This window comes from Tamandua tetradactyla, chromosome 9 (genome assembly GCF_023851605.1).
Source record: "Tamandua tetradactyla isolate mTamTet1 chromosome 9, mTamTet1.pri, whole genome shotgun sequence".
NCBI classification, from domain to species: domain Eukaryota; kingdom Metazoa; phylum Chordata; class Mammalia; order Pilosa; family Myrmecophagidae; genus Tamandua; species Tamandua tetradactyla.
Window position 1 is genome coordinate 81,990,582 of NC_135335.1, and position 27,451 is coordinate 82,018,032.

The following is a 27,451-nucleotide window of genomic DNA, read 5'->3' on the forward strand; positions in this document are numbered from 1 at the left end:
CCTTTAGAAAGGATAGGTTTTTTAAAAAATCTATACATAGATTAACTTTAGACTTGTACAACATAATAAAATGGTGTGAAACAGCACAAGTTTAATTAAGCCTAAATATAATTGGACAAAATGTGCTCTGAAATAAAATTAAATGATTATATGAGTACAACTGCATACTAAATATACCAACTTTTATTTGTAATAAATACTCTTAGTATTTATTATTTCTTAGTGGAAAATTTCTTTTTAAAATCCTAAGTAGAGTCATTTGCTGTATATGATTTGACCAGATTGACTGAGGAACTATTTTTCTAACAACATCCACGGCCAGACCTTGAGTTTAAATTCATGTTCACATAAAATAGCCTCCACATAAAACCTATTATCTTTAAATGCAAAGCTTAATTGGAATAATAAACCATACAAGTCTGATACATGTACATATACAATGTATGCAAGATTACCAATGGCAACATTTTTGTTAAAATTTTCTTTTCCTGGGTTGTAGATAGCCCAATGGCTTAAAAAAAATTGCTTTGCTGTAAGAAAATAAATTTAAAGGGACAGAATTGAGAATCTACTGATGCTATCTGATACAAAAATTTTTAAAAAACATTTGTTACATAGTATCCTTTTCTCTTCAACCTGTATCACAAAGAAATATTAGTGTAGACTATAACTCCATACTCAATAAGTCAAGATGAATAAAAACAACATGAAAGGAAACAAAGTAAATTTTATCTGACCCATAAACAGAACCAACATACTGCAGACACTGATCATGCTTTTTGGCTTAAAAGCTTTTGAAGCTTTGAAAATATTACAGAACAGTCCCTAAAGCAACATTGCTGGCACCAGCAGGATTTTATATTCTACAATCGTAAATTAAGTTAAAAAAAAAACCACACAAAAAAAACAGCACCTGAATTGTACTATAATTCACTAACTACACCATTTATTATTCCAATATCTCTAGTATAAATATTGGGAGACAAATGCCCAAAGATGCACGTATTACGATGCTCTGTACTGATGAAAGCACTTCAAAACAAAGAGCAACCTCAGAGAACTAGAAATAATCAGGATAAGCCAAATCCATGATTACATGCATAACAATGCCTTTTAAATTATACATTTTACAAATATATAACCAATTTTGTTTCTGAAGCTCTTTTTTTTTTTTTGGGAAGACAAGGCAAGAGCAAGAACTATACAGAAGTCAAAGTTGTGGTACCTTACTAGCAACATTTACTTAGTTTTTTAATGTATCCACTATGCTGGTAAAAATAATTTTGAACTTTTTTGTTTCCAGAAATCTGAGGTTAGCAAGAAAAGAAAAATCAAGAAAACTAATCATACCGTGAGTTTTAATATAAAAATACATTCCCCAAAAGAGCATTTACTTTTAAAGAAATGATCTTAAACAAAAGTGGTTGCTAATTATGTCAAATCTATCAAATTCATATGTAATGCCAGCATGTTGCCTTCTAGGGCTTAATGCCATCTAAAAGAGTAGGTAAATGAATAAAAATAGTTAATAAAAAAAAAGAGTGTTTAATGGCTTTCCAACCTCCTTCCCTCATGTTCTCTTCTCGAATAATTGGAGATGTCAGGGTGATAGTGACTTGCATTTTGGGTTCCACACATGAATTCAAAATTATTGCCGCTTCAGATATAGCACATTTTATGTCATACTTCTCAGGACTTATAACCTATGTAAAAAAGATAACAAGAAATTTGTTGGAATTTTTGCATTATCAGACAAAGCAGTTTTATTAAGACTTTTTCACTTTTTCAGTACATCAACTGCAACCTTTATCATTTTATAAGGACTAGGATTACATTATACATTACTCCCTCAAAGAAGCCTTGCTACATATATTAGCCTCTTGATATTCCTTACTTTTAAAATTCTTTGTTGGGTGGGTCACAGTGGCTCAACAGGCAAGAATGTTTGCCTGCCATACCAGAGGACCCGGGTTCGATTCCCAGTGCCTGCCAATGTAAAAAAAAAAAAAAAAAACTTTGTTGAACTAATATTAACTATTGTTAGCATGAGGAGTTACTTGTATATGTTTCTCTTAGATGATTAATTCTTGCATGAAAGAGAAATGTTTCCATATGTGTCACAGTACCTTCTCAAAGTATCTGGGTAGTTAACTAATTGTATATTTTCAGAGTTTGAGCAAGAATGAAATTGGTACCTGAAAATCTGACCCTGTACCATTCTTATTTTCAATCTTTGTGAAACCAACATACCTACATTTTATCAAGGGGATGAATGTCCTTGTCATTACCAAGAAAAAACATACAATCTATTGAGATTTGATAGACAAATGAAATGTCCCAGTTTATATAAACAAATAAAGGCTACAGAAACTACATGTACCATTTACAGTATAATATCCATGTTTGAATCCTAGCTTTGATACTTTACTAGGAATGTGAAGATGAACATATTATTTAACTCTTCTGGTGCTATTTCTGTAAAATGGGAATAAATGTACCTAACCTATATGGTTATTGAAGATTAAATGACTTAAGTAAATTATATTAATAGTAATAGGGTATTTCTCCTGTTTATCAACTTGTCTAGTAAGAAAAGATTACATGGTTAAGATTTCCATATGTTAATTGTAAAAATATTTGTATATTCATATTTTCCTGAAATCAGGAAAGTATTTAGTAACATAGGTCATTACTATAAGCAATGCAAATATTTTTAAGAACTTTCTATTTGATATTTGAGAACATTCACAGTTTTGACAGCTGACCAAATGGTATCTACGTTAGTGTTTAATAGTTAGGATTTAAAAACTTTGCTATCTGTGCTGGTTTGAAAGGATATATGTCCCCAAGTAAAGCCATGTTTTAATCAAAATCCCATTTCATAAAGGCAGAATAATCTCTACTCAATACTGTATCCTTGGATCTGTAATTAGATCAACTCCCCGGAGATCTAACCAATCAAGAGTTAGCTGGGTTAGGTGACATGTCTCCACCAATTTGGGTGGGTCTTGATTAGTTTCTGAGGTCCTATAAAAGTGGAAACATTTTGGAGAATGAGAGAGATCTGGAGAGAGCAGAATGACATAGCCATGAGAAGCAGAGAGTCCATCAGCCAGAAACCTTTGGAAATGAAGAAGGAAACGCCTCCTGAGGAGCTTCATGAAGGGAAGCCAGGAGAGAAAGCTAGCAGATGGTGCTGTGTTCACCTTGTGCCTTTCCAGATGAGAGAGAAACTCTGATTGTGCTCACCATGTGTCCTTCCACTTGAGAGAGAAACCCTGAACTTCATCGGCCCTCTTGAAATAAGGAATCTTTCCCTGGATGTCTTAGATTGGACATTTCTATAGACTTGTTTTAACTGGGACATTTTCTCAGCCTTAGAACTGTAAACTAGCAACTTACTAAATTCCCGTTTTTAAAAGCCATTCTGTTTCTGTTATATTGCATTCTGGAAGCTAGCAAACTAGAACACTATCTGAATACTTATATATTTTTCTTGTTGCCTTAATTTTAATTGGTTTATGAAACTTATTGTACTTTACAATGATTATAGTGTTACTTTATTTAAATATGACTATGGTTAAGCTAACTAAGATATCCACTCTTGGTGGTTCTAAGTGTATTGTTTGTTTTCTTAAATAAAAATTGAAATAGAAAAAACAAATGATGGGTGAACAAAGGTTAAAATAAATTTAGTAGATTGAAATACTAGTGGTCAATGAGGGGGGGGTAAGGGGTATGGCACGTATGACTTTTTTTCTTTTTTTTGCTGGAGTGATGCATATATTCAAAAAAATGATCATGGTGAGGAATGTACAACTATGTGATGATATTGTGAGCCACTGATTATATACACCATGTATGGAATGTTTGCATGTCAAGAATGTATGTTAAGTTTTTTCAATAAAAATACGAAAACCAGAAAAAAAAAAAAAGAAAAGAAAACAGCAACATATCATATACAAGGAAGTCCCCAATGAGATTGTGTCAATTTCTCATTAGAACCATGGAAGCAAGAAGGCACTGGGTTGAAATACCTAACTGCTGAAAGAAAATAACTGCGAATCAAGAATGATATATCCAGCAAGACTGTCTGAGGGCAACATCCTTTGCTGTATCCCCAAGAAATGCAGCTCAAGGAAAATTCACTAAGGCACCAACTTCTCTACAAGATGACACAAGCTTAGTGCTCCAGTCCCACCTTAAACAGAATGATAAATAACTGCTTGTCCTAATAATGGAAAAGTCTGGTAATGGATGGTGTTGATGGTAGCACAATATTGTGAATGTAATTGATAATACTGAATTAAATATCTGAATGTGCTTAAAAGAGGAAATTTTTTTGTTGCTAGAATAAAAAAATATTCTAAAAAGTAAAAAAAAGACTACAATCAGAAAAGAGCAGGGATGTATACACACAAGGTAGGGTTTAACAAATGAGTATGACTACTGAATCATTAAGTTGCTATTTCTTTTAGTTTACAGTACCTTAGAGCAGCTAGAAGTAAAAATCTAAAACTGTGGAATTATAAACCCATACTGAACTCTAAAATCTGTTCTACAACTAACTTTTGTGTTATGCTTTGAAATTTATTGCTTATTTGTATATATGTTATTTTTCATAAAAAAAAGAAAAAAAAAGAAAAAACTCAATTGTGATGATAAAAAAAATTTATTCCTTCTAGGTTCGTATATTCTGGAGCAGCCAGAAGGAAAAATCTGAGAGGATGGTACTATAGCCCACGATAAACTCTGGGATCTGTCCTATAACTACTTGTTTAGGAGTGCTTTGAAAACTATTGCTTTTTTCTTTCTTTGCTTTGTAAATATGTTATACAACAACAACAAAAAGAACAGGGATGGCGATACTAATATCCAACAAATAAGAGTTCAAATGCAAAACAATTAAGAAGGACAATATGTATTAAGAAACAGAACAATTCATCAAGAAGACATAACAATCATAAATAATTATGCACCAAGCCAGAGAGCCCCAAAATATATGAGGCAAGTACTGACAACACTGAAAGGAAAAGTAGACACTCTACAATAATAGTTGGAGACTCAATTCATTGCTCTCATCAATGGACAGAACATCTAGACAAAGAATCAGTAAGAAAACAGAGATTGAGTAACACGATAACTTAACAGACATTTACTGAGCATTATACCCTTTTTCTCAAGTGCTCGTAGATCATTCTCAAGGATAGACCATATGCCTAGTCACAAAGCAAGTCTCAATAAATTTAAAAACACTGAAATTACACAGAACACTTTATCAGATCACAATGGAATGAAGGTGGACAATCAATAACAGGCAGGGGGCCAGAAAACTCATGAATACATGGAGGCTAAAGAACTCTTTCTTTTTTTTAAACATAACAACAAACAAACATGAACATTCTTACCATACAATCATTTCATTCTTGGTATATAATCAATAACTCACAATATCATCACATAGTTGTTTATTTATCACCATGATCATTTTTTAGGACATTTGCTTCAATTCAGAAAAAGAAATAAAAAGAGAAAAGAAAAAACTCATTCATACATACCATACCCTTACCCCTCCCTCCCACTGACTGCCTGTATTTCCCTCTACCCAATATATTTTAGCCTCTGTTACCCGTATTTTTTTTCTATATCCCTTACCACTACCTTTCATTGATCACTAGCATTTCAATCTACTAAATTTATTTTAACATTTGTTCCCCCTATTATTTATTTATTTTTAATCCATATGTTTTACTCATCTGTCCATACCACAGATAAAAGGAGCATCAGACACAGGTTTTCAAAATCACACAGTCATACTGCAATAGCTGTATCATTATACAATCATCTTCAAGAAACATGGCTACTGGAACACAGCTCTACATTCAGGCACTTCCCTCCAGCCTCTCCAATATACTTTTTTTTTTTAAACCTTAGCGTGAGCGAGTTTATTCCTGCGCTGCTGGGCAGAGCTCACAGAACTCAAGGTAGGGAGTTGTGAGCTCGCTGCTTCTCCAATATACTTTAACTGAAAAGGTTATATCTATATAATGCGTAAGAATAACCTCCAAGATAACTTTTTGATTCTGCAAACAACACACTCTTAACAGTGGGTCTAGGAAGAAATTACAAAGAGCAATCAGTAAATATCTCAAGGCAAACGTAAAATGAAAATACAACATATCAAAACTTATGGGTTGGCCACAGTAGCTAATCAGGCAGAGTTCTCGCCTGCCATGCTGGAGACCTGGGTTCGATCCCTGGTGCCTGCCCATGCAAAAAAAAAAAGAGTGCTGAGAGGGAAATTTATTACCCAAAATGACTATATAAAAAAGAAAGCAAAAATCAAGAATCAAGTGTCCACCTTGAAGAACTACAGAGAGAAAAACTAACTACCCCACAGCCAACAAAAGGAAAGAAATATACTACCTAACTGTAAATACAATTATGTTAAAACACTGAATGAAGCTGCATGTGAGAATGATAGAGGGAGGAGGGCTGGGGACATAAATGAAATCAGAAAGAAAGATAGATGGTAAAGATCGAGATGGTATAATCTAGGAATGCCTAGAGTGTATAATAATAGTGGAATGTACAATGTACAAATTTTAAAAATGTTTTGGCATGAGGAAGAACAAAGGAATGTCATTATTGCAGGGTGCTGAAAACAGATGATAATTAATACTTTAAAATGTCACCTTATGTGTGAGACTAAAGCAAAAAATGTTTATTTGTTATAAAATTTAGATTTTGACTAGAGCATTTCCTAATATAACTCATGTAGATAGTTTGATTGAATGTCATAAGTACTTGGAATCTCAGGTAGCACATGAAATTTTGTTGGTATGTCCAGAGTGATGCCCCGATGAATCCCAGAGTGATCTGATCAGTGAGTGGAAAAGTATTCGCAAAGTCCCCTTCAGGGAATGGTGAGAAAGGGGAAAAATTCAACTTTCCCAAGTTGAGTTCTTGATATTCTCACAAGCAACGGGAACAACCAAAGCTATAGGCTGAGCCCCCAGTCTTGGGGTTCGTTCATATGAAGCTTAACACCACAAAGGATAGGTCAAGCCTACTTAAAATTTAGGCTTAAGAGTCACCCCCAAGAGAGCCTCTTTTGTTGCTCAGATGTGGCCTCTCTCTCCAGCCAACACAACAAGCAATCTCACCACCCTCCCCCTGTCTACGTGGGACATGACTCCCAGGGGTGTGGGCCTTCCTGGCAACGTGTGACAGAAATCCTAGAATGAGCTGAGACTCAGCATCAAGGAATTGAGAAAACCTTCTTCACCAAAAGGGGAAAGAGTGAAATGAGACAAAGTGGCAATGGCTGAGAGATTCCAAACAGAGTTGAGAGGTTATCCTGGAGGTTATTCTTATGCATCAAGTAGATATCACCTTGTTATTCAAGATGTAATGGATAGGCTGGAGGGAACTGCCTGAAAATGTAGAGTTGTGTTCCAGTAGCCATGTTTCTTGAGGATGACTGAATAATGATATAGCTTTCACAATGTGACTGTGTGATTGTGAAAACCTTGTGTCTGATGCTCCTTTTATCTATCTTGTCAACAAACGAGTAGAACATATGGAATAAAAATAAATAATAGGGGGAACAAACGTTAAAATAAATTTAGTTTGAAATGCTAGTGATCACTGAAAGCGAGGGGTAAGGGGTATGGTAGGTATAATCTTTTTTTTCTTTTCTGTTTTCATTTTATTTCTTTTTCTGAATTAATGCAAATGTTCTAAGAAATGATGAATATGCAACTAAGTGATGATAGTGTATTCTGAATTATTGATTATATATGTTAATGTGTTATTTGGTTTGTTAATTTTTTAAATAAATAAATTAAAAAAAATAGCAAGAATAAAAAAAGGAAAGAAATAACAAAGATTAGAGCAGAAATAAATGAAAATAGGAATATAAAAACAATAGAGAAAAACCAAGAAAACCAGATATTGGTTCTTTGAGAAAATCAGTAAAATTGATGGACCCTTAGCTAGTTTGACAAAGAAAAAAAGCAGAGGCTACAAATAAATAAAACCAAAAATGGGAGAGCGGACATACCACTGACTCCACAGAAATGAAGTAAGTAATGAGTGGATACTGTGAGCAACTACATGTTAATAAACGAGACAACGTAGATGAAATGGACAACTTCCTAGAAAACCATGAATACCAACACCGACTTGAGAAGAAATAGATGACTTCAAAAATGAATCACAAGTAAAGAGACTGAATCAGTTATCAAGAAGTTCCCCAAAAAGAAAAGTCCAAGAGTAGATAACTTTACATGTGAATTCTACCAAGCATTCAAGAAAGAATTAGTACCAATCCTGCTCCAGCTTTTAAAAAAAACTGAAGATGAGGGAAAGCTACCTAACTCAGAAGCCAACCTAATATCAAAATGAAACAGAGATATAAGAAAACTAGAGACCAATCTCTAGTGAATATGGATGCAAAGATCCCCAACAAAACACTTGCAAATCTAATCCAGCAGCACATTAAATTAATTATACATAACCAAGTGGAATTTATTCCAGGTATTCAAGAATTGTTAAACACAAGAAAATCAATTAATGTAACACCATTATCAACAAATCAAAGCAGAAGCACCACATGAAAATCTCAATCAATACAGAAAAGGCATTTGATAAAATTCAACATTGTTTCTGGATGAAAACAGTTCAAAACATAGGAATAAAAGGGAACTTCCTCAACATGATAAAGGGAATACATACAAAAAAAGCACAGCTAACATCATACTAGATGGGGAAAGACTGAAATCTTTTCCTCTAAGATCAGTTACAAACAAGACAAGGATGCCCACTGTCACCACTGTCATTCAACATTGTGCTGAAGTTCTAGCCACAGCAATTATACAAGAAAAAGAAATAAAAATATCTAAATTGGAGAAGAAAAAGTAAAACTCTCACTGTCTGCAGATGACATGATACTGTGTATCAAAAATGTCAAAATTTCTACACCAAAGTTCCAAGAGCAAAATGCCACGATACAAGATAAACACCCTCAAACCAGCAGTGTTTCTATACACTAGTAATGAGCAATCTGAGGAGGAAATCAAAGAAAAAATTACAATAGAAACTGAAAAGAATCAAGTATTTAGGGATAAATTTAAGTAAGATTACAAAAGACCTAACACAGAAAATTACAAGAAATTGCTAAAAGAAAGCATGGAAGACCAAAATAAATGGAAGGGCATATTACCTATGTTCATGGATTGGAAGACTAAATATAGTTAAGATAACTGTCAATTCTACCCAAATTTATTCAAAGATTCAATACAGCGCAGTGCAACAGCAATTCAGAGACAGAATTTTCCTCTGCCATGCCAGAGACCTGGGTTCAATTCTTGAGCCTGCCGATGCCAAAAAAAAAACAAAAACAAACAAAAAAAACCTAATGCAATGTCAATTAAAATTCCAACAATTTACTTTGAAGAGATAGTTGAAAAACCAATTAATTACCAAATTTATTTGGAAAGGGTGTCCTGAATAGCTAAAAATATCTTGAGAAAGAAAAATGAAGTGAGAGGCCTCATACTACCTGACTTTAAAGTATATTACAAAGCTACAGTGATAAAAACAGCATGGTACTGGCATAAAGATAGATATACTGACTAAAGGAATTGAACTGTTCAAAAAAATGATCATGGTGATGAATATACAACTATGTGATGATATTGTGAGCCATGGACTGTACACCATGCGTGAAATGTTTGTATGTTAAAAATATCTACATGTTTATATGTTAAGTTGTAACAATAAAAATATTTTCTGAAAAATTGGGTAGATTGAAATACTATGAGTCAATGAAGGGATAAGGGATATGGGATGCATGAATTCTTTTTAATCTTTTTTTGGAGTGATGTTTTGTTTTAAAAATGATCATAGTAAAGAATACAAAAGTATGTGATGATATTGTAAGCTATTGATTGCATAATATGGTTGGACTGTACGTGTGTGGATAGTCAATAAAAATATTTTTAAAAATTTGGCAAAAGACATGAACAGACACCTTTCAGAAGAGGAAATACAAATAGCCAAAGGCATATGAAAAGATGCTCAACTTAATAGCTATTAGGGAAATGCAAATTAAAATCACAATGAGATATCATCTCACAACCACTAGAATGGTCATTATATAAAAAAAAAGAACAACAGAAAATGACAAGGGACAGAGATTATGTGGAGAAAGAGGCACACTTATTCAGTGTTGGTGGGAATGAATGGTGCAACAACCACTCTGGATGGGAGTTAGGTGATTCCCCAGAAGTATAGAACTGCCACATGATCTATCAAATATATTCAGAGGAACTGACAGCAAGGACATAGACACATGGACACAGATGTTTACAGTGGCATTATTCAAGATAGCCAAAAGATGGAAAGAATACAAATGTCCATCAATGGACAAGTGGCTAATCAAGCTACTGTATATACATTTGATGGAATATTATGCAGCTGTACAACAGAATAGTCATGAAGCATGTAACAACATGGATGAACCCTGAGGATATTATGCTGAGTGAAATTAGCCAGAAACAATTTCCTTAAAATTACTGTATTTTCTCATAAATATGAACTAACATAGATGAGTAGGCTATTTGGCTATCTTGAATAATGCCACTGTAAACATCTGTGTCCATGTGTCTATGTCCTTGCTGTCAGTTCCTCTGAATATATTTGATAGATCATGTGGCAGTTCTATACTTCCTGGGGAACCGCCTAACTTCCATCCAGAGTGGTTGCACTCTGAGAGTTAAAGTTAAGAAAAGAGGTTACCAGGAGATAGAAAAAGGGCTGTGATTGGGCATTTGGTGCTGCAGGAGTATGGAATGCGCAACAGGACAGCTTGCAAAGATTCAGAAATGGACAGCACAATACTATCTGATGGTAGCACAAGAACATAGTTATACTGAATGTAGTTGAATGTAATATGGTTGAGGGAGAAGGCTGGAGGCCTGAATGACACCAGAAGGAAAGAGGATAAAGACTAAGACAGTATAACTTAGGAATGCCTAGAGTGGACAATGATGGTGATTAAATGGACAAATACAAGAATACTTTTGCATGAGGGAGAAAAAATGAATGCCAACAGCACAAGTGGAATGGGATGGTATACAGGAGAAAATACAATGGATGCAAGCTAGGGTCTACAGGTAACAGCAACAATATACTTTCAGTGAATGTAAAAGAAGGCAATACGACAAAACTAAATATGAGCAAGCAGGGAATATAGAGGAAAGGTATAGGACTCTTGGCGGAAGAAAAGGAAATGTCTCCATACAGAGTGTGGTAGTAAAGGCATGGCTATGTGATTATACTGGGAACCACTGACTGTCTACTCAGGATGGATTCTATAGTGCGCAAATAAAAGGGCTTAAAAATGAAGAGAGAAAAAACAAACAAACAAACAGAACAGGGAAATACAAGTACTGGAGAAAATGCAGAGGAGAAAGACATGTACTATTCACTGTTGGTAGGGAAGCCGAGAAGTGCAGTCACTTTGGAGGGCAGTGTGTGTTTCCACAGGAAGCTAAGGGTGGGGATACCATATGATCCTGCAACCCCTTGCTTGGTATACACTTCAAGGAACTCAGAGTGGACACATGAATGGACATTTCCATGTAGTGTTTGTGGTGGAACTGTTGGCAATTTGCAATGGATGGAGGTAGCCTAAGGGTACAACAACTGAGGAATGGGAGGGGGAACTGTGGTGTTGTGGTGTTTACATACAACTGACTACTGAGCAGCTGTAAGAAGGAATGAAGTTGTTACTGACATTTCTTTTAGTCTCTAGTACCTTACAGCAGCTACAAGTAAAAACCTAAAATTGTGGAATTGTAATCCATATTAAACTCTGAAATCTCTTCTACAACTAATTGTTGCGATGTACTCTGAAATTTATTGTTTTTGGTATATATGTTATTTCTCACAAAAAGGAAAAAAAAGAGGAGGAGGAGTATAACAGAGAAGATAGGATTTAACAAATGATTATCATTTAATAAATGATAATGCTGAATCATTATACTGATATTGTGTATAGTCTCCAGTTATCTTGGAGGAGCTAGAAGAAAAAATGAAAAATCGTGGAACTGTAATCCATACCAACTTTAAAATCTGCTCTATAACTACTTGTTAAATATATGTGGAAATTTATTGCTTTTTTATATATATGTCGTATTTCACAATAAAAAAACATTAAAGAAAGGAAGGAATAAAGATGTGAGGCATGCAACAAAACGAACCTTAAGGACAGTATATTGAATGAAAGGTCAGAAACAAAAAGACAAATACTATCATGCCTCATTCATGGATTAACTATAATATACAAACTCAGAGAACTGAAGTCGAGAGCATGGGTCATTGGACAGGGGCCTATTGTAAAAGTTTCTAGACTGTAAGCTCTTACATCAGTCACATTTACTTAAGGGTTGTAACTGAAATTTCTAAATTCTGAGATAAAGAGTTATCTGTATATAACCTGTTTGTTCTCTGAAACTTTGGGTATTTATGTGATACCTGAGACTCAGAGTTAGAACACTGAATCTTTGAAAGTCAGCATTAGCCCATACATATATTAACTGTTTAAAAAGTTGGCAGTCAAGCCAACTCACCTGGGACAGAACAGTCTCTTCAATAAATGGTGCCTAGAGAACTGGATATCCATATGCAAAAGAATGAAAGAGGACCCATATCTCACACCCTATACAAAAGTTAACTCAAAATGGATTAAAGATCTAAACATTAGGTCTAAGACCATAAAACAGTTAGAGGAAAATGTAGGGAGATATCTTATGAAACTTACAATTGGAGGCGGTTTTATGGACCTTAAACCTAAAGCAAGAGCACTGAAGAAGGAAATAAATGGGAGCTCCTCAAAATTAAACACTTTTGTGCATCAAAGAACTTCATCAAGAAAGTAGAAGGAGCCTACACAATGGGAGACAATATTTTGAAATGACGTATCAGATAAAGGTCTAGTATCCAGAATTTATAAAGAGATTGTTCAACTCAACAACAAAAAGACAGCCAACCCAATTACAAAATGGGAAAAAGACTTGAACAGACACCTATCAGAAGAGGAAATACAAATGGCCAAAAGGCACATGAAGAGATGCTCAATGTCCCTGGCCATTAGAGAAATGCAAATCAAAACCACAATGAGATATCATCTCACACCCACCAGAATGGCCATTATCAACAAAACAGAAAATGACAAGTGCTGGAGAGGATGCGGAGAAAGAGGCACACTTATCCACTGTTGGTGGGAATGTCAAATGGTGCAACCACTGTGGAAGGCAGTTTGGTGGTTCCTCAAAAAGCTGAATATAGAATTGCCATACGACCCAGCAACACCATTGCTGGGTATCTACTCAAAGGACTTAAGGGTAAAGACACAAACGGACATTTGCACACCAATGTTTATAGCAGCGTTATTTACAATTGCAAAGAGAGGGAAACAGCCAAAATGTCCATCAACAGATGAGTGGCTAAACAAACTGTGGTATATACATACGATGGAATATTATGCAGCTTTAAGACAGGATAAACTTATGAAGCATGTAATAACATGGATGGACCTAGAGAACATTATGCTGAGTGAGTCTAGCCAAAAACTAAAAGACAAATACTGTATGGTCCCACTGATGTGAACCGACATTCGAGAATAAACTTGGAATATGTCATTGGTAACAGAGTCCAGCAGGAGTTAGAAACAGGGTAAGATAATGGGTAATTGGAGCTGAAGGGATACAGACTGTGCAGCAGGACTAGATACAAAAACTCTAAAATGGACAATACAATAATACCTAATTATAAAGTTATCATGTTAAAACACTGAATGAGGCTGCATCTGAGCTATAGGTTTTTTGTGTTGTTGTTTTTTTGTTTGTTTTTGTCTGTCTGGTTGTTTTTTTTTTGGTTTTTTTTTTACTATTATTATTACTTTTATTTTTTTTCTCTATATTAACATTCTATATCTTTTTCTGTTGTGTTGCTAGTTCTTCTAAACTGATGCAAATGTACTAAGAAACGATGATCATGCATCCATGTGATGATGTTAAGAATTACTGATTGCATATGTAGAATGGTATGATTTCTAAATGTTGGGTTAATTTCTTTTTTTTCTTTTTTCTGTTAATTAATAAAAAAAAAAAAAGTTGAAAAAGTGACTAGACTTCAACCAGAAATATGAATGAAGCTGATCTAGACAGGACTAAGGTAAATCAGAATACTAGGTAAAGGATGATATGGTCCACATTTTCAAACTTCAATCTCTGTGCAAGACCAAAGGGAGAGATGTTTATTTGGTGCAAAATTTATATTTTGGGTACTGTATTACCTAATTTAACTTGTTTGGTCAGTTGACTTGAACACTATAAATACACAGAATCTTTTTTTTTTTTTTTTTTTAGAGAGAGGGAGGAAGGGAAGGAAAGACAGAGAAGGAAGGAAGGATGGAAGGAAGGAAGGAAGGAAGAAAGGGAAACATTTTTAAACATTTTCTTGTTTTTATTATATTATGTTTGTTTGTTTGTTTTTTACATGGGCTGGGGCCGGGAATCGAACCGGGGTCCTCCGGCACGGCAGGCAAGCACTCTTGCCCGCTGAGCCACCGCGGCCCGCCCAATACACAGAATCTTAAATAGGGAGTCAGAGCTTATCAGTTTGTACAGGTCAGTGTGATGCTCAATATATCCCAGAGTAATCTGGTCAGAGTGAAAAAGTATTTGCAAATTCTCCTTGGGGGACTGGGGAGAAAGGAGGAAATATTAAACTTCCCCATCTGGGCAATTCCTGATATTCTTGTAAGCAGCAGGGCAAACCAATTCAATAGGTTGAGCCCTCAATCTTGGGACTCACTGCTATATGAAGCTTATTCCTTCAAAGGAGAAGCTAAGCCTACTTACAATTAGGCCGAAGAGTCACCCCCAGAGAACCTCTTTTGTTGCTTAGATTTGGAAGTTATTGTTATGTACTATACAGATATAGTTTTTAGTTTATGGTGTGTTAGAGTGGCTAGAGGGAAGCATCTGAAACTGTTGAACTGTATTCCAATAGCCTTGAGGCTTGAAGACCATTATATATAACAACATAGTTTTTACAATTTGCTCGTGTGATTGCGAAAACTTAGTGGCTGATGTTCCCATTATCCAGGGTATGGTCAGAGAAGTAAAAATACAAGGATTAAAAAAACAAATACATAATACGGGGGTGGGTACCAAGTAAAACAAAAATTAGGTAGATTGCAATACTAGTGGTAAATGAAAGGGAGGGGGGCAAAGGGTATGAATGTGTGCTGGTTTGAAAAGGTTTATGTACCCTAGAAAAGCCATGTTTTAATCCTAATTCCATTTTATAAAGGCAGCTGTTTCTTCTAATCCTTATTCAGTATTATATGCTGGAAACTTTAATTTATCTCCATGGAGATGTGACTCAATCAGTGTAGGTATTAAACCTGATTAGGTGGAGACGTGTCTCCATTCATTCCAGATGGTTCTTGATTGGTTCTACTGGAATCCTTTAAAAGAAGAAGCACTTTGGAAAAAGCGAGAGCACACAAGAGAGAAAGCCATGAGATTCTGAGAGAGCAGAACGATATAGACACAAGAAGCAGAGTCTACCAGACAGTGACCTTTGGAGATGAAGAAGGAAAATACCTCCCGGGGAGTCTCATGAAACAGGAAGCCAGGAGAGAAACGAGAGATGATGGCTTGTTCACCACATGCCTTTCCACTTGAGAGAGAAATCCTGAACTTCATCAGCCTTCTTGAATCAAGGTATCTTTCCCTGGATGCCTTAGATTGGACATTTCTATAGATTTCTTTTAATTGGGATATTTTCTCAGCCTCAGAACTGTAAACTACCAACTTATTAAATTTCCCTTTTATAGAGCCATTCCATTTCTGGTATATTGCATTCTGGCAGCTTGCAAACTAGAACAGAATGTATAAGTTTTTTCTTTTTCTTTTTTTTTTTTTTTTTTTTTTTTTAAAGAGAGAGGGAGGAAGGGAAGGAAAGACAGAGAAGGAAGGAAGGATGGAAGGAAGGAAGGGAGGAAGAAAGGGAAACATTTTTAAACATTTTCTTGTTTTATTATATTTTGTTTGTTTGTTTGTTTTTTACATGGGCTGGGGCCGGGAATCGAACCGGGGTCCTCCGGCACGGCAGGCAAGCACTCCCGCCCGCTGAGCCACCGCGGCCCGCCAAGTTTTTTCTTTTTATTTCTTTTTCTGGAGTGATGAAAATGTTCTGAAAATGACATAGCATGAATATACAACTATGTGACAATATGGTGAAATGCCACTGACTGTACACTTTGGATGGACTTTATGGTGTGTGAAGATATTTCAATAAAAATATTGAAAAAAGGAAAGGAAAGAATGACTTGGATAGAGTATTCTTTTAGCTTAACTCATTAACTGTTAATTAATTTGTTAATATTAATACTTCTTCTCTGCAGTTTTTCTATGCACCACAACTAGGATTAAGATGCTTTTTGCAAATTCTAGAATTCTTTGAAGGTCCACAAACCTTTTCTTCTGTCCCTCTCACTGACCTTAGCAGGCTCAACAGAGGGATAAGAAGAGAGACACAATGCCAGTTATGTTGGCTCCTAATACTTAAAGGGCTCATTTAAGTATCTGCAATTAGAAATTACAATAAGACATTTTATATCTGGATTAGCAGTAATATAAAAACAAACAATAGTAAGCGCTAGAATTGTCAGAGCTTAAGTGACATATTCTGCCCCACTGCAACTTTTCCTATTAATTTCTCTTCTATGGTCGTGAACTATTCTAATAACTAGAATACACATTACCAATGAAATGTCAATCCTTGAATTCAGAATGTTTAAATTGCAAGGCTTTGAAATAAATTTTATGCCCTAAACTTTTCAAGCAATCATTAATTTCAAATCTTAAGTAATTTGACAAGTTAATATGTAAAATATTAAAAAATGAAAACTTGATGTTGGTATGTTGGTTCATTATTCATAATAAAAAAAATATATCTATAAAATAAAAACTTGAAAAAAAAATTACTTTTGTAGGACCAAAAGGAATATGTTTTATTTATTGTGCATTGCCATGATTTGCTGGATGGAGACAGGAGAAGCAATTCCTACCACTATAAACTGTAGGAAAATGAAGATTGACAATCAAGTTGGGGAAATCCACAAGAGGAAGGCTCTACTTTAGTTACTATATTTTATTAAAAACATATATTCAACTAAATTAAAAGGTTCATGAATGAAAAAAAAGTTTAAGCTTACTATATGTGGGTGCTGCTTAAAAACAAAAATTTACTTTTCTCCTAGAACAACTGCCTTCTTTCTTATGATTCAAATCTTGAAGCAAGAATAGGACAAGGAGGACATATGCTACAATGTTAAATTTTCAAATAAATTAGCAAGATAGCTCCATGCCAAATGCAAGCTCTATGAAACCTAAAAAGACATAGTAGAAAACAGTTCTACCAGTGTGCACAATCAAGTAAAAAATTCATACGGAAATTCAAGCTAAAAATTTTAAAGGTTGGCTTGTTTAAAATTAAGCACAGTTAGTGCTGCCAGAAACTTCTGAACCAGACATGGGGTAAAAATCAGCATTTTCACAATACTTACAGCAAGCTGTTTGGGTAGGTTTTCTGCAATACGGCTTAATAATGTCTTTGAAGGTTTCTCAGAGCACAGCAAAACAAGGTTGACATTTCTATCTCCTCGGAGAAGCAATCCTTTTGCCAATACTCCCACTCGCAAAACTCCTTTTAAAGCTCTGCAATGAAATCAATTATGTAATAATACAGTTCTTTTTTCAACCAGAACCATGATATTGTCTAAACACACAGTATTATATAAAATAACTTCTATATCATTAAAATTTTCCTTAACTACAATAGAAAAACATCCATTATTTTAAAAACTATATGGCATCTAAAAAAAACTATATGACATCTAGATAAGAAATATGGTTAGGTAAGTCTAGAGCTAAGTTCTCACAGGGACAACTATAAAACAAAGGATACTAAAAGCAAGATGCTGCTTTTCACTTTATAAATTAAGGTTATAAGAGTCATGTTTAATATAATACAAAAATATTTCTAAATGGTAAAGGGAAAAGAAGTTACTAAAACAAAGACTAAATGTGAGACACATAAAAAATAAATATTCAATGAAAAATAGCTGAATGCAATTGGAAAACCAAAAGGACTAATGTGAAAATGGATTCAAAATAGTTTTATATAAATTCACTTAAAAAGAGTGATTATAAAGTTTGAGACTATATATGTAAGAATTGTGTATTTCTCATTTTATCAAAAAGCAGGACATACATTAAAAACAAAACCTGCAACAATCACAGTAAGACATTTACACTCACAAAGAGTTATCAGTCTTTAACTTCATTTATAAGTGTAAAAAATCAATATAAGGAAAACCAAAAATGTACGAAATAAGTAACTTGAAAAACCCACCTGTCTTTACCTCCCTCTTTCTTGTCATCTCCCTCTTTGCTCTTGCTCTTCTCGTGTTCAGACAAACTATCTGAAACAAGTTTTAAGGCACGTTCAGTGATAGAAACAATCTTCTGAACTGCCTGTAACTCCTCTTCAGTTGGATAAATGGTCGCATGCTTTGCCATTACGTAACGGTCATCAGATGAGTCAGGACGACGTAAGGGCTACAGAGGAAAAAGTTGTTAATTCACTTAAAAAATGTTTTCTATGCAAAAGCAAGCTATTAGGTTTCAAATGCACATATATTTGTGATCGTTTCAACAAGAAAGTAAATTATATAAAATGTCCATTTAAAACTACTAATCTTCCCCTTTTCTCCATTTTAGTAAAACTGAAAATGTAAACTATGGGAAGTTATACTATCAAGACCATTTGTATGTTTGTATGTATGTATACTTTGTCTCAAAACAAGTAAAATTAAAATGCATGTAACCTAGGGTTATAAAAATGCTTTTTGCTCAAATTTAAAGACTCTGAAACTTTCTTTACTTTCAATAATTCAAGTTTTATAATTAAGTCTTTGTGCAAAGACAAATGAGAAAGATAATAGATTGTAAGAGTTTGTCTTGTTCTTAAAACTGCTCTTTAGAAAACAAAACAAAAAAACTAGTGTTTTCCATACTCTTGTACTTAAACAAGATGATTCTCATTTCACCCAGCTTCCATAACAACACAAGTTCTAAGATGCAGACCTTTTCTATAGTCTTCTCAGCAACTGTGGTGCTCATCTTGAACCACTTATTCATCTATTAGCCTTCACTCAACTTAGAGAAGTATATTTCAAATGTTAAGGATATGGAGGAGAAAAAGGACTCTAAACCACAGGTAATGGAAGATCAGAATAACTGTAAAGATAAAGTAGAAAGTGTAACTACTTTTTTATCCCCCTACTAATCTAAAAACAAAGGCAAGAAAGTCTCATGTGAAAGAATACTTGGCATAAGAAACTCTGTTCTGGGGAGAAATTCAGCTTTCCCAAGTTGAATTCTTGATATTCTCACAAGCAGTGTGGACAACCAAAGCTATAAGGCTGAGCCCCCAGTCTTGGGGTTTGTTCATATGCAACTTAACACCACAAAGGATAGGTCAAGCCTACTTAAAATTAGGCCTAAGAGTCACCCCCAAGAGAATCTCTTTTGTTGCTCAGATGTGGCCTCTCTCTCCAGCCAACACAACAAGCAAACTCACCACCCTCCCCTGTCTACGTGGGACATGACTCCCAGGGGTGTGGACCTTCCTGGCAACCTGCGACAGAAATCCTGGAATGAGCCGAGACTCAGCATCAAGGGATTGAGAAAACCTTCTCGACCAAAAGGGGGAAGAGTGAAATGAGACAAAGTGTCAATGGCTGAGAGATTCCAAACAGAGTCGAGAGGTTATCCTTATGCATTAAGTAGATATCACCTTGTTATCCAAGATGTAATGGAGAGGCTGGAGGGAACTGTCTGAAAATGTAGAGCTGTGTTCCAGTAGCCATGTTTCTTGATGATGACTGAATAATGATAAAGCTTTCACAATGTGACTGTGTGATTGTGTAAACCTTGTGTCTGATGCTCCTTTTATCGACCTTGTCAACAGACGAGTAGAACATATGGAATAAAAATAAATAATAAGGGGAACAAATGTTAAAATAAATTGAGTTTAAAATGCTAGTGATCAATGAAAGTGAGGGATAAAGGGTATGGTATGTATAATCTTTTTTTTTCCTGTTAGCGTTTTATCTCTTTTTCTGTTGTCTTTTTATTTCTTTTTCTGAATTAATGCAAATGTTCTAAGAAATGATGAATATGCAACTATGTGATGATATTGAGAATTACTGATTATATATGTAGAACGGAATGATATGTTAATATTTTTGTTTGTCGTTAATTTTTTTAGTTAATAAATAAATTAAAAAAACCTAATTAAAAAAAACTCTGTTCTCATCTAGCTTATAATGAAAATAAGACCCATGAAAATTCTATGAAGTCCTTATATATATAAAAGACTCTGAAAATGAAAAGCTGTAATAGAAAAAGAAAACACTAACTCAGATGAAAAACGGTTATGAGATTAAGTCTGAAACAGGACCTCGACAAATTAATGTCTTCTAATGACAACCATCTTAAAACTTTTCTCCCTGTAAGTGAAGCGGACACTCACTGCAGGCCCCTGTGGCTGAGGAGGCATGCCCGGTCGGACTCCAAGAAGGCCTAGTGGGCCTGGAGGACCATGAGGATAGCCCCCATCGGGCATTCGGCGGCGATCATCCCAATGATGCTGTTCCTCCTCCATTCTTCTCCAGTACATATCCTCTTCATAACGTCTGAAAAATAAAGAATGATGTTATAAGCACATAAGAAAAAAATACAAAGAACTTGCATCAATAACAAATGAAATTAGAAAAAAAAAGCAAATCCCCCAAAAAAGAAAAAGACAAAAACAAAACCCTAAATGAGCCAAGCTAATATTCTTTCTTCTTCCCAATTGTACTGGATTTCCTTTATTTGCTTTGATTTAAAAGCAAATGGAAGTTAACAAAAATGAAAAGAGAAGGTGAGACAACAAAAGTGGAAAAAAATCTCCACAACCTGAGGACAAAGTAAAAAAGACTTAGTCAAGAAATCTCTGAGTTCTTTCCAACCTCTCCACATTTAACTAATGATTATAAACTCCAATGCTCAATCTAGAGGGGCCAGAACAATAATTAGGAGAGTGAAAGATCCAAAGTGCAAAAGACATTTAGGAATTTCCTCATTGTCTCCAAAGAAATGAGCTTTGCATTTTCCTCTTTACAGACAGCCTGTTGGACTGCCTTTCATTTCTCCATTTGACATGATAGAAGCACAGACAAAGACATTTCTGCAGTAAGAGGAAAAACAACAGTGCAGACTTAGTGATAAATAATAACTTGATAGCCTCATTGCTAGAAACACATCATGGATGGTGGGGACCATGGTAAAAGAGCACATGTCCTGGCTAGAGATGACAGCTGCAATTTGGCACCTGCTAATTGCTGTCAAAAGAGAATAAACAACTTTACTGCCAAGTGGCATCTGGATGTTTGTGAACTGTTTTTCAATACCATGTATATCAAATATAAAACATACTCATGGACTGAGTTTGGACTCTGGACTCTTGCACCCAGTTGCAGTCTGCTTTGTGGTCAATGTTTTCAGAATCTATTTTAATTTCCTTTTCACCATCCCTTTCTATTCACGGCTTCAAAGTAGGATAGCAATAGGCTCTACTAGAAAAATCAGTTACACAAAACTTAAGGATGAAATGCTTCTCAGATACTACCATATAAAAAATTATTGCTTTCCTCAGGTTAGAAATAAGCAGCTCTTTTTAGGACGTCTGAGTGAGGACTAATAAGAGCCATACCTTGCCTTCTATGTTCTTTAGGTCTTATGGGAAAATGAATAACAATAACTTGAAGACTCAGGAAAACCATGTTCCTTCTAGTTTCTAATACCATTATTGCGAAAGATGTTTAAGTTAAATAAAGGTAGACCTTTATTCATGTTTATCAATATATATTTAGTTCTTAGCAATGCCAGGCACACAGCAGGTACTTAATAAACATTTGATACATCAACGAAAGAGGAAATAACTATATACTCTAGTCACAGAGAGCTAAACTTAACAACGGTTTATAAAAGCAGAAATCTGATAAAGAAAAAAACCGATAGAATGAAATATAGACAAGTAAGTAACAAAAACTAAAGAAAGCATATAATAAAGGGTAAATAGCTACAATGTAAGAAGTGTCTGTAAAAGGGACCAGCCTCTCCAAGATTATCACTTAATTACACCCCCCATCCCTTTTGTGTTGATACCCCTTCTCAACATGAAAAAGTCAGAATGGGCACTGTCCAAAGATTCCTATAGAGTGGGAGAAGGATCAAAAGAGAAGGAGGGGTATAACAAAGAAAATAGGATTTAACAAATTAATATGACTGCTGAATCACTATATGAATATTCATTATATTCTCCAGGGTTTTGGAGCAGCAAGAAAGAAAGATCTGAGATGATGGAATGGTAGCCCATAAACTCTGTGACCTGTTCTGTAACTATGTGTTGAAGTGTGCTTTGAAAATTATTGTTTTTTTCTTTCTCTGCTTGGTATATGTGTTAAATTTTACGGTAAAAAACACTTTAAAAACTGTACAAATCATTGAGAGGTAAGTAAAAAATGAACAAATAGGCAATTTACCAAAGAAAAAACATAAATGGTCAAACAAAATAAAATTTCAAATTGTCAGTAATAAGAACAATTCAAAACAAGAACAGCTAATATGTTTCATTAACTGATTGCAAGAGATTTTAATAAGTTATAGCAGCAATTCTTAAAAGCATGGTCTGAGGCCCTCTGGTGGTTCCTGAAACCCTTTCAGGGGGTCCATAAGGTCAAAAATATTTTCGTAATAATACTAAGGTATTATCTGCATTTTCCATTCTCATACGCTTATGAGCATAGAGTGGAGTTTTCCAGAGGCCATGTAACAGTTGGTATCACAACACATTGAACCCAGAAGCAGATATGAAAATCCGACTGCCCTTTAAGCCAGGATCAAAGGATGTGCAAAAATGTATAACAATGCCACTCTTCTCACTACTTGGGACAAAAATAATTTATATCTATTTTGCATCAAATTATAGTCATATTTAATATAGTAATCATTAAATGTAGTATACTTATGTCAACAACACAGTTAAAATGTTCTTTTAAAATGAGTTAATCAATACTATTTAAAATGTCTAGATATAATTTCTAGTAAAATCTTAATAGATATAAACCACATAAACAAAGCTCTTTGGAATCTTCAATAAGTATTAAGAATTTAAAGCGGTCCTGAAACAACTAATTTTGAGAACCACTGAGTCATACCATCTAGTAAATGCGAAAATGTTGGTCTCCCTCAACAAACATTCCCACCAATCATGATGTATGCAGTAATATAGGCTCAAGGATGGTATATGTAATAATAACAGGAAAATACTGGAAACCTAAATGTCTAACAACACGGACTGTTTATAAAATAAATTTTATATCCATACAAAAACATACTATGCCTCCATGAAAAATAGGATCAAATAATCCTAACGGAAATTTTTCAATGTTGAAAATATGTAAATGAAAAAGGACACTACAAAATATGTGCATAGTATGCTTGTTTGTATTTTGAAACACTGTACAAAACACTTGTACAAGAATATTCATACCATCATTATTCCTAACAGCCCAAAAGCGAAAACAACCCAAACTGATAAATGAACAAAATCTGGCATAGTCACATAATGGAATATGATTCAGCCATGAAAAAATGAAGGACTGACTGATAAGTGCTACATTGATGTACCTTAAAAACTGTATATGCTAAGTGAAAGAAAAGACGCTAGACCCAAAGACCACATATTGCATAACTCCATTTTATGAAATGTCCAGAAATTTGCAAAACTATAAAAACAAAAATAGTATTAGTGATTGCCTAGAACTGGACAAAGGAGTTGGGAAGACAATAGGGAGTGACTGGTTTGGGCTTTTTTGGGGGGTAGTGATGGTAAAAATGTTCTAAAATTGCTTGTGGTAATGGCTGCACAGGTATGAATATAGCAAAAACCACTGGGTTTTACAATTTAAAGATACGTGAGTTATATCTCAATAAAACTTAAAATTTATATTTAAAAAAATATGTGGAAGATGACTTGTGTTTTCTTGTTTCTCCTCTCTAGATCTGCATTTTTTTTTTTTTTTTACCCCTGCATGGGCAGGCACTGGGAATTGAACCCAGGTCTCTGGCAGGACAGAAGAGAATTCTGCCACTGAGCCACTATTGTACTGCCCTCTGCTTTCCTTATATTGAAGCTTCTTTTAAAGAAACATAGTTATGTCTAAAAATCTTTCAAATCTTATATTGAGGATATTTTTTATCAGATAACCATATATTGTTTTGCTTGTTTTAAATTGGGGCATTTACTTAAAATATTCAACTATTTCTTCATATATTTACTGCGCTGCTTTGAAACAGCTGTGTACCTCAGAACATGGTTTTTCTGGCCATGTTCTTTAATCCTGTTTTAATGATGCTGGGTAGGATCTTTTTGATTAAGTTGTTTCCATAGAGATGTGACCCACCCAACTGTGGACAGGACTTTCTGATTAGGTGGTTTCCATGGAGATGCATCTCCACCCATTCAAGGTGGTTACTTACTGTAATCCTTTAAGAGGCAACAATTTTGCAAAAAGCTTCAAAGCCCATGGAGCCAGAGATCTTTGGAGATGCAGAAAGAAACTGCCCACAGGGAAGTCTTATGAAAGGAAAAGCTGGGAGAGAAAGCTTGCAGACATTGCATGTGCCTTTCCAGCAGACGGAGCTGTCCAGAAGCCAAAGACCCCAAAAGATGCCAACCACGTGCCTTCCCAGCTGACAGAGGTGTTGTAGACAGCATCAGCGTTTCTTGAGCAAAGGTAACCTCTTGTTGGTGCCTTAATTTGGACATTCACTACAAGTTAATAAATTTTGGACGAATTTATTAACTTGTAATAAATTTCCTTTATAAAAGCCATTCCATTTCTAGTATATTACATTCTGACAGCTTTAGCAAACCAAAACATTCAGTGTTTAAAATACTTCTTACCACAGAATTCATAATACCAAGACCATAGTCAAACACTAGGATAGTTAGAACTTCCCTAAAACTAGGATCTTCCTGGAAAGTGAAAATTCAAAGTACACTAAATAAATCTGGATTGTTTTGAATGTGAGTCACATAACCCAGAATAGCTATGCCTTTTAGACAGGATGAACCACTTATTAATGTGCTATTTAAAGTTAAAGATATTACCTCATTTCCATTCTCCAGCGCTCTTCCTCTTCTCGTCTTCGCCAATATTCCTCCTTTTGCATCTGCTTCCTCATTTTCTCTTCTTGAATCTTTCTTGCTCGAATACTGGGCTTTACTTCTACTTGCAAATCTGGATTTACTTTTTTCTGTTAATAAAGAAGATATTTAGAAAAATAGCCCCACGCTCCTCAAAAATCTACACTTGTTTTTAATCATACAAACTCATATATTTTTTTCCACTAAGAGGCTTTGGAGCAAATTCCCTATTATGGAGTAATAAAATTTTTTAATTACACAAGTTTGAAAATACACACTCAGCATGTAAAAAGTACATATACTGATTGCATATGTAGAATGGAATGATTTCTAAATGTTGTGTTAATTTCTTTTTTTTTCTTTAATTAATAAAAAAAAGTACATAACTTAGTGATGGCTAATAGAAAGTCTACTGAAATACTTAGAGGACTGATGGATATTTATCTTTTATTTTTTAAAAAAAATACCAAAAAACACCAAATACAAACATTCTTTTTTTGTTTTTTTTAAATACAAACATTCTCAACTTTTAACCGTTCCATTCTACACATATAATCAGTAATTCACAGTATCATCACATAGTTGCATATTCATCATCATGATCATTTCTTGGAACATTTGCAGACTGATGGATATTTAATTTCCATTTCCTAGTCTGCTTCTAAATGTCTTGAGTTGGGGGGTTAAAATATTTTTTTTTATATTAATGTATTGCTCTTTAAAAGACTTGATTATGTTTTAATTTTTACCACTTCTGCTTACAGAAAAGAAAACTTGAATCTAACTAGTGTATGAAGCCACGCTAACAGATGTGATCTAACACATGAAATGTTTTAAATGAAGAATTCCTAGGATAAGATGAGTGAGGTGATTTTCCAGCTTATCAACTAAATTAAAAATTCATTTCAGTGGGAATTCAATCAAGATAAAGGAAATAAGGGAAACCTAACACTTCCTTATGTCAACAACTATCTTTATATGATTTTTTGGCATAAGCATCATTATAATTTTGTTAGTCACTAAAAATGAGAATATGGTTATATTGTTAAGTATAACAAATAAATAAAAATCAAACACCTGAGACTTTTTAGACAAAACAAAAACTAAGTGAATCAACATTACATGTTAATTTTAGAATGGGAGTTCATGGATTGAAGTTATATTTAGATTTGGTTCAGTATCTAGAATGCGCTGAGCTGTGAAAAAAATAGAAGGTATTAGTTGAAATTTTACTAACTTTATATTGAAGTCTGTGTCTTCGGCCTTTTAAATGCATCTCCTTAGCATTGGGATCATTAAAGCTGCACTCGCATAATTTACAATGGAACCGAATTACTTTCCCTTCATCATTTCGTACCTTAATGTGGGAAAAAGAACAAATTTTAAGATTCATAAAAGGAATGTTACAGTTGAAGATTTCATCCCTAAACCCTCACAGAGTCTCTGATACAGAAAAAGTGTGAATAATTAGAATAATAGGTAAGATAAAAAAAAGAATGGCAATACCTATAATTTTTTAAAAGGATAATCTGTAGAAATTAGAACTACAAGTTAGAACTTTTAACTCTACATGCACGATGTAACAACAAAATACATTTTCTAATTATTTTTGCCTGTATGTAAGCATTTAGATTTAAATGCAATTAGATACTTTAAATTGTTTAATAGTTACTGAGAACCTGCTACTACTGACCAGGTACTTTTCTTGGGAGATAGTGAGAAAGATGATTTAAAGGCATTATCTTGGTTTGCAAATTTCTACAACGCTCAAGATTTCATACGTGTAACTTTACAGAAAATTAAGGTCAAATTGTTTTAACTGCACAATCAGTTGAGAAGACAAGTAGACTAGGATATTATTATAAACTGTATAATGCATACTAAGTTCAAATTGTTACTGCTACCTTTAAGACTGGCTCTGAACCAAATTCTCTGAAGTTTAGAACTGTTTTATTTAAAGAGCACCATTACAGATTAAGGTATTTTGACAAAGCACATATTTTTAGTCTGTTTTTTAACATACTGTGTCATTTTTTTCAATTGT

General features: G+C 34.3%; 1 protein-coding gene across 5 annotated transcripts in view; it reads right to left on the bottom strand.

The window, feature by feature from the left end:
* The window catches only part of ZFR (zinc finger RNA binding protein), a 99,610-nt gene that overhangs the window by 29,003 nt on the left and 43,156 nt on the right, over positions 1 to 27,451 (bottom strand). For all 5 annotated transcript variants that reach the window (XM_077116919.1, XM_077116920.1, XM_077116916.1 and 2 more), the window contains 6 exons: positions 26,645 to 26,764; positions 25,372 to 25,517; positions 20,683 to 20,845; positions 18,499 to 18,704; positions 17,651 to 17,801; positions 1,562 to 1,703 (listed from right to left, as the gene is read on the bottom strand). In XM_077116919.1, coding sequence (XP_076973034.1) covers positions 1,562 to 1,703; positions 17,651 to 17,801; positions 18,499 to 18,704; positions 20,683 to 20,845; positions 25,372 to 25,517; positions 26,645 to 26,764 — 928 coding nt within the window. The remainder of the gene's footprint in view (positions 1 to 1,561; positions 1,704 to 17,650; positions 17,802 to 18,498; positions 18,705 to 20,682; positions 20,846 to 25,371; positions 25,518 to 26,644; positions 26,765 to 27,451) is intronic.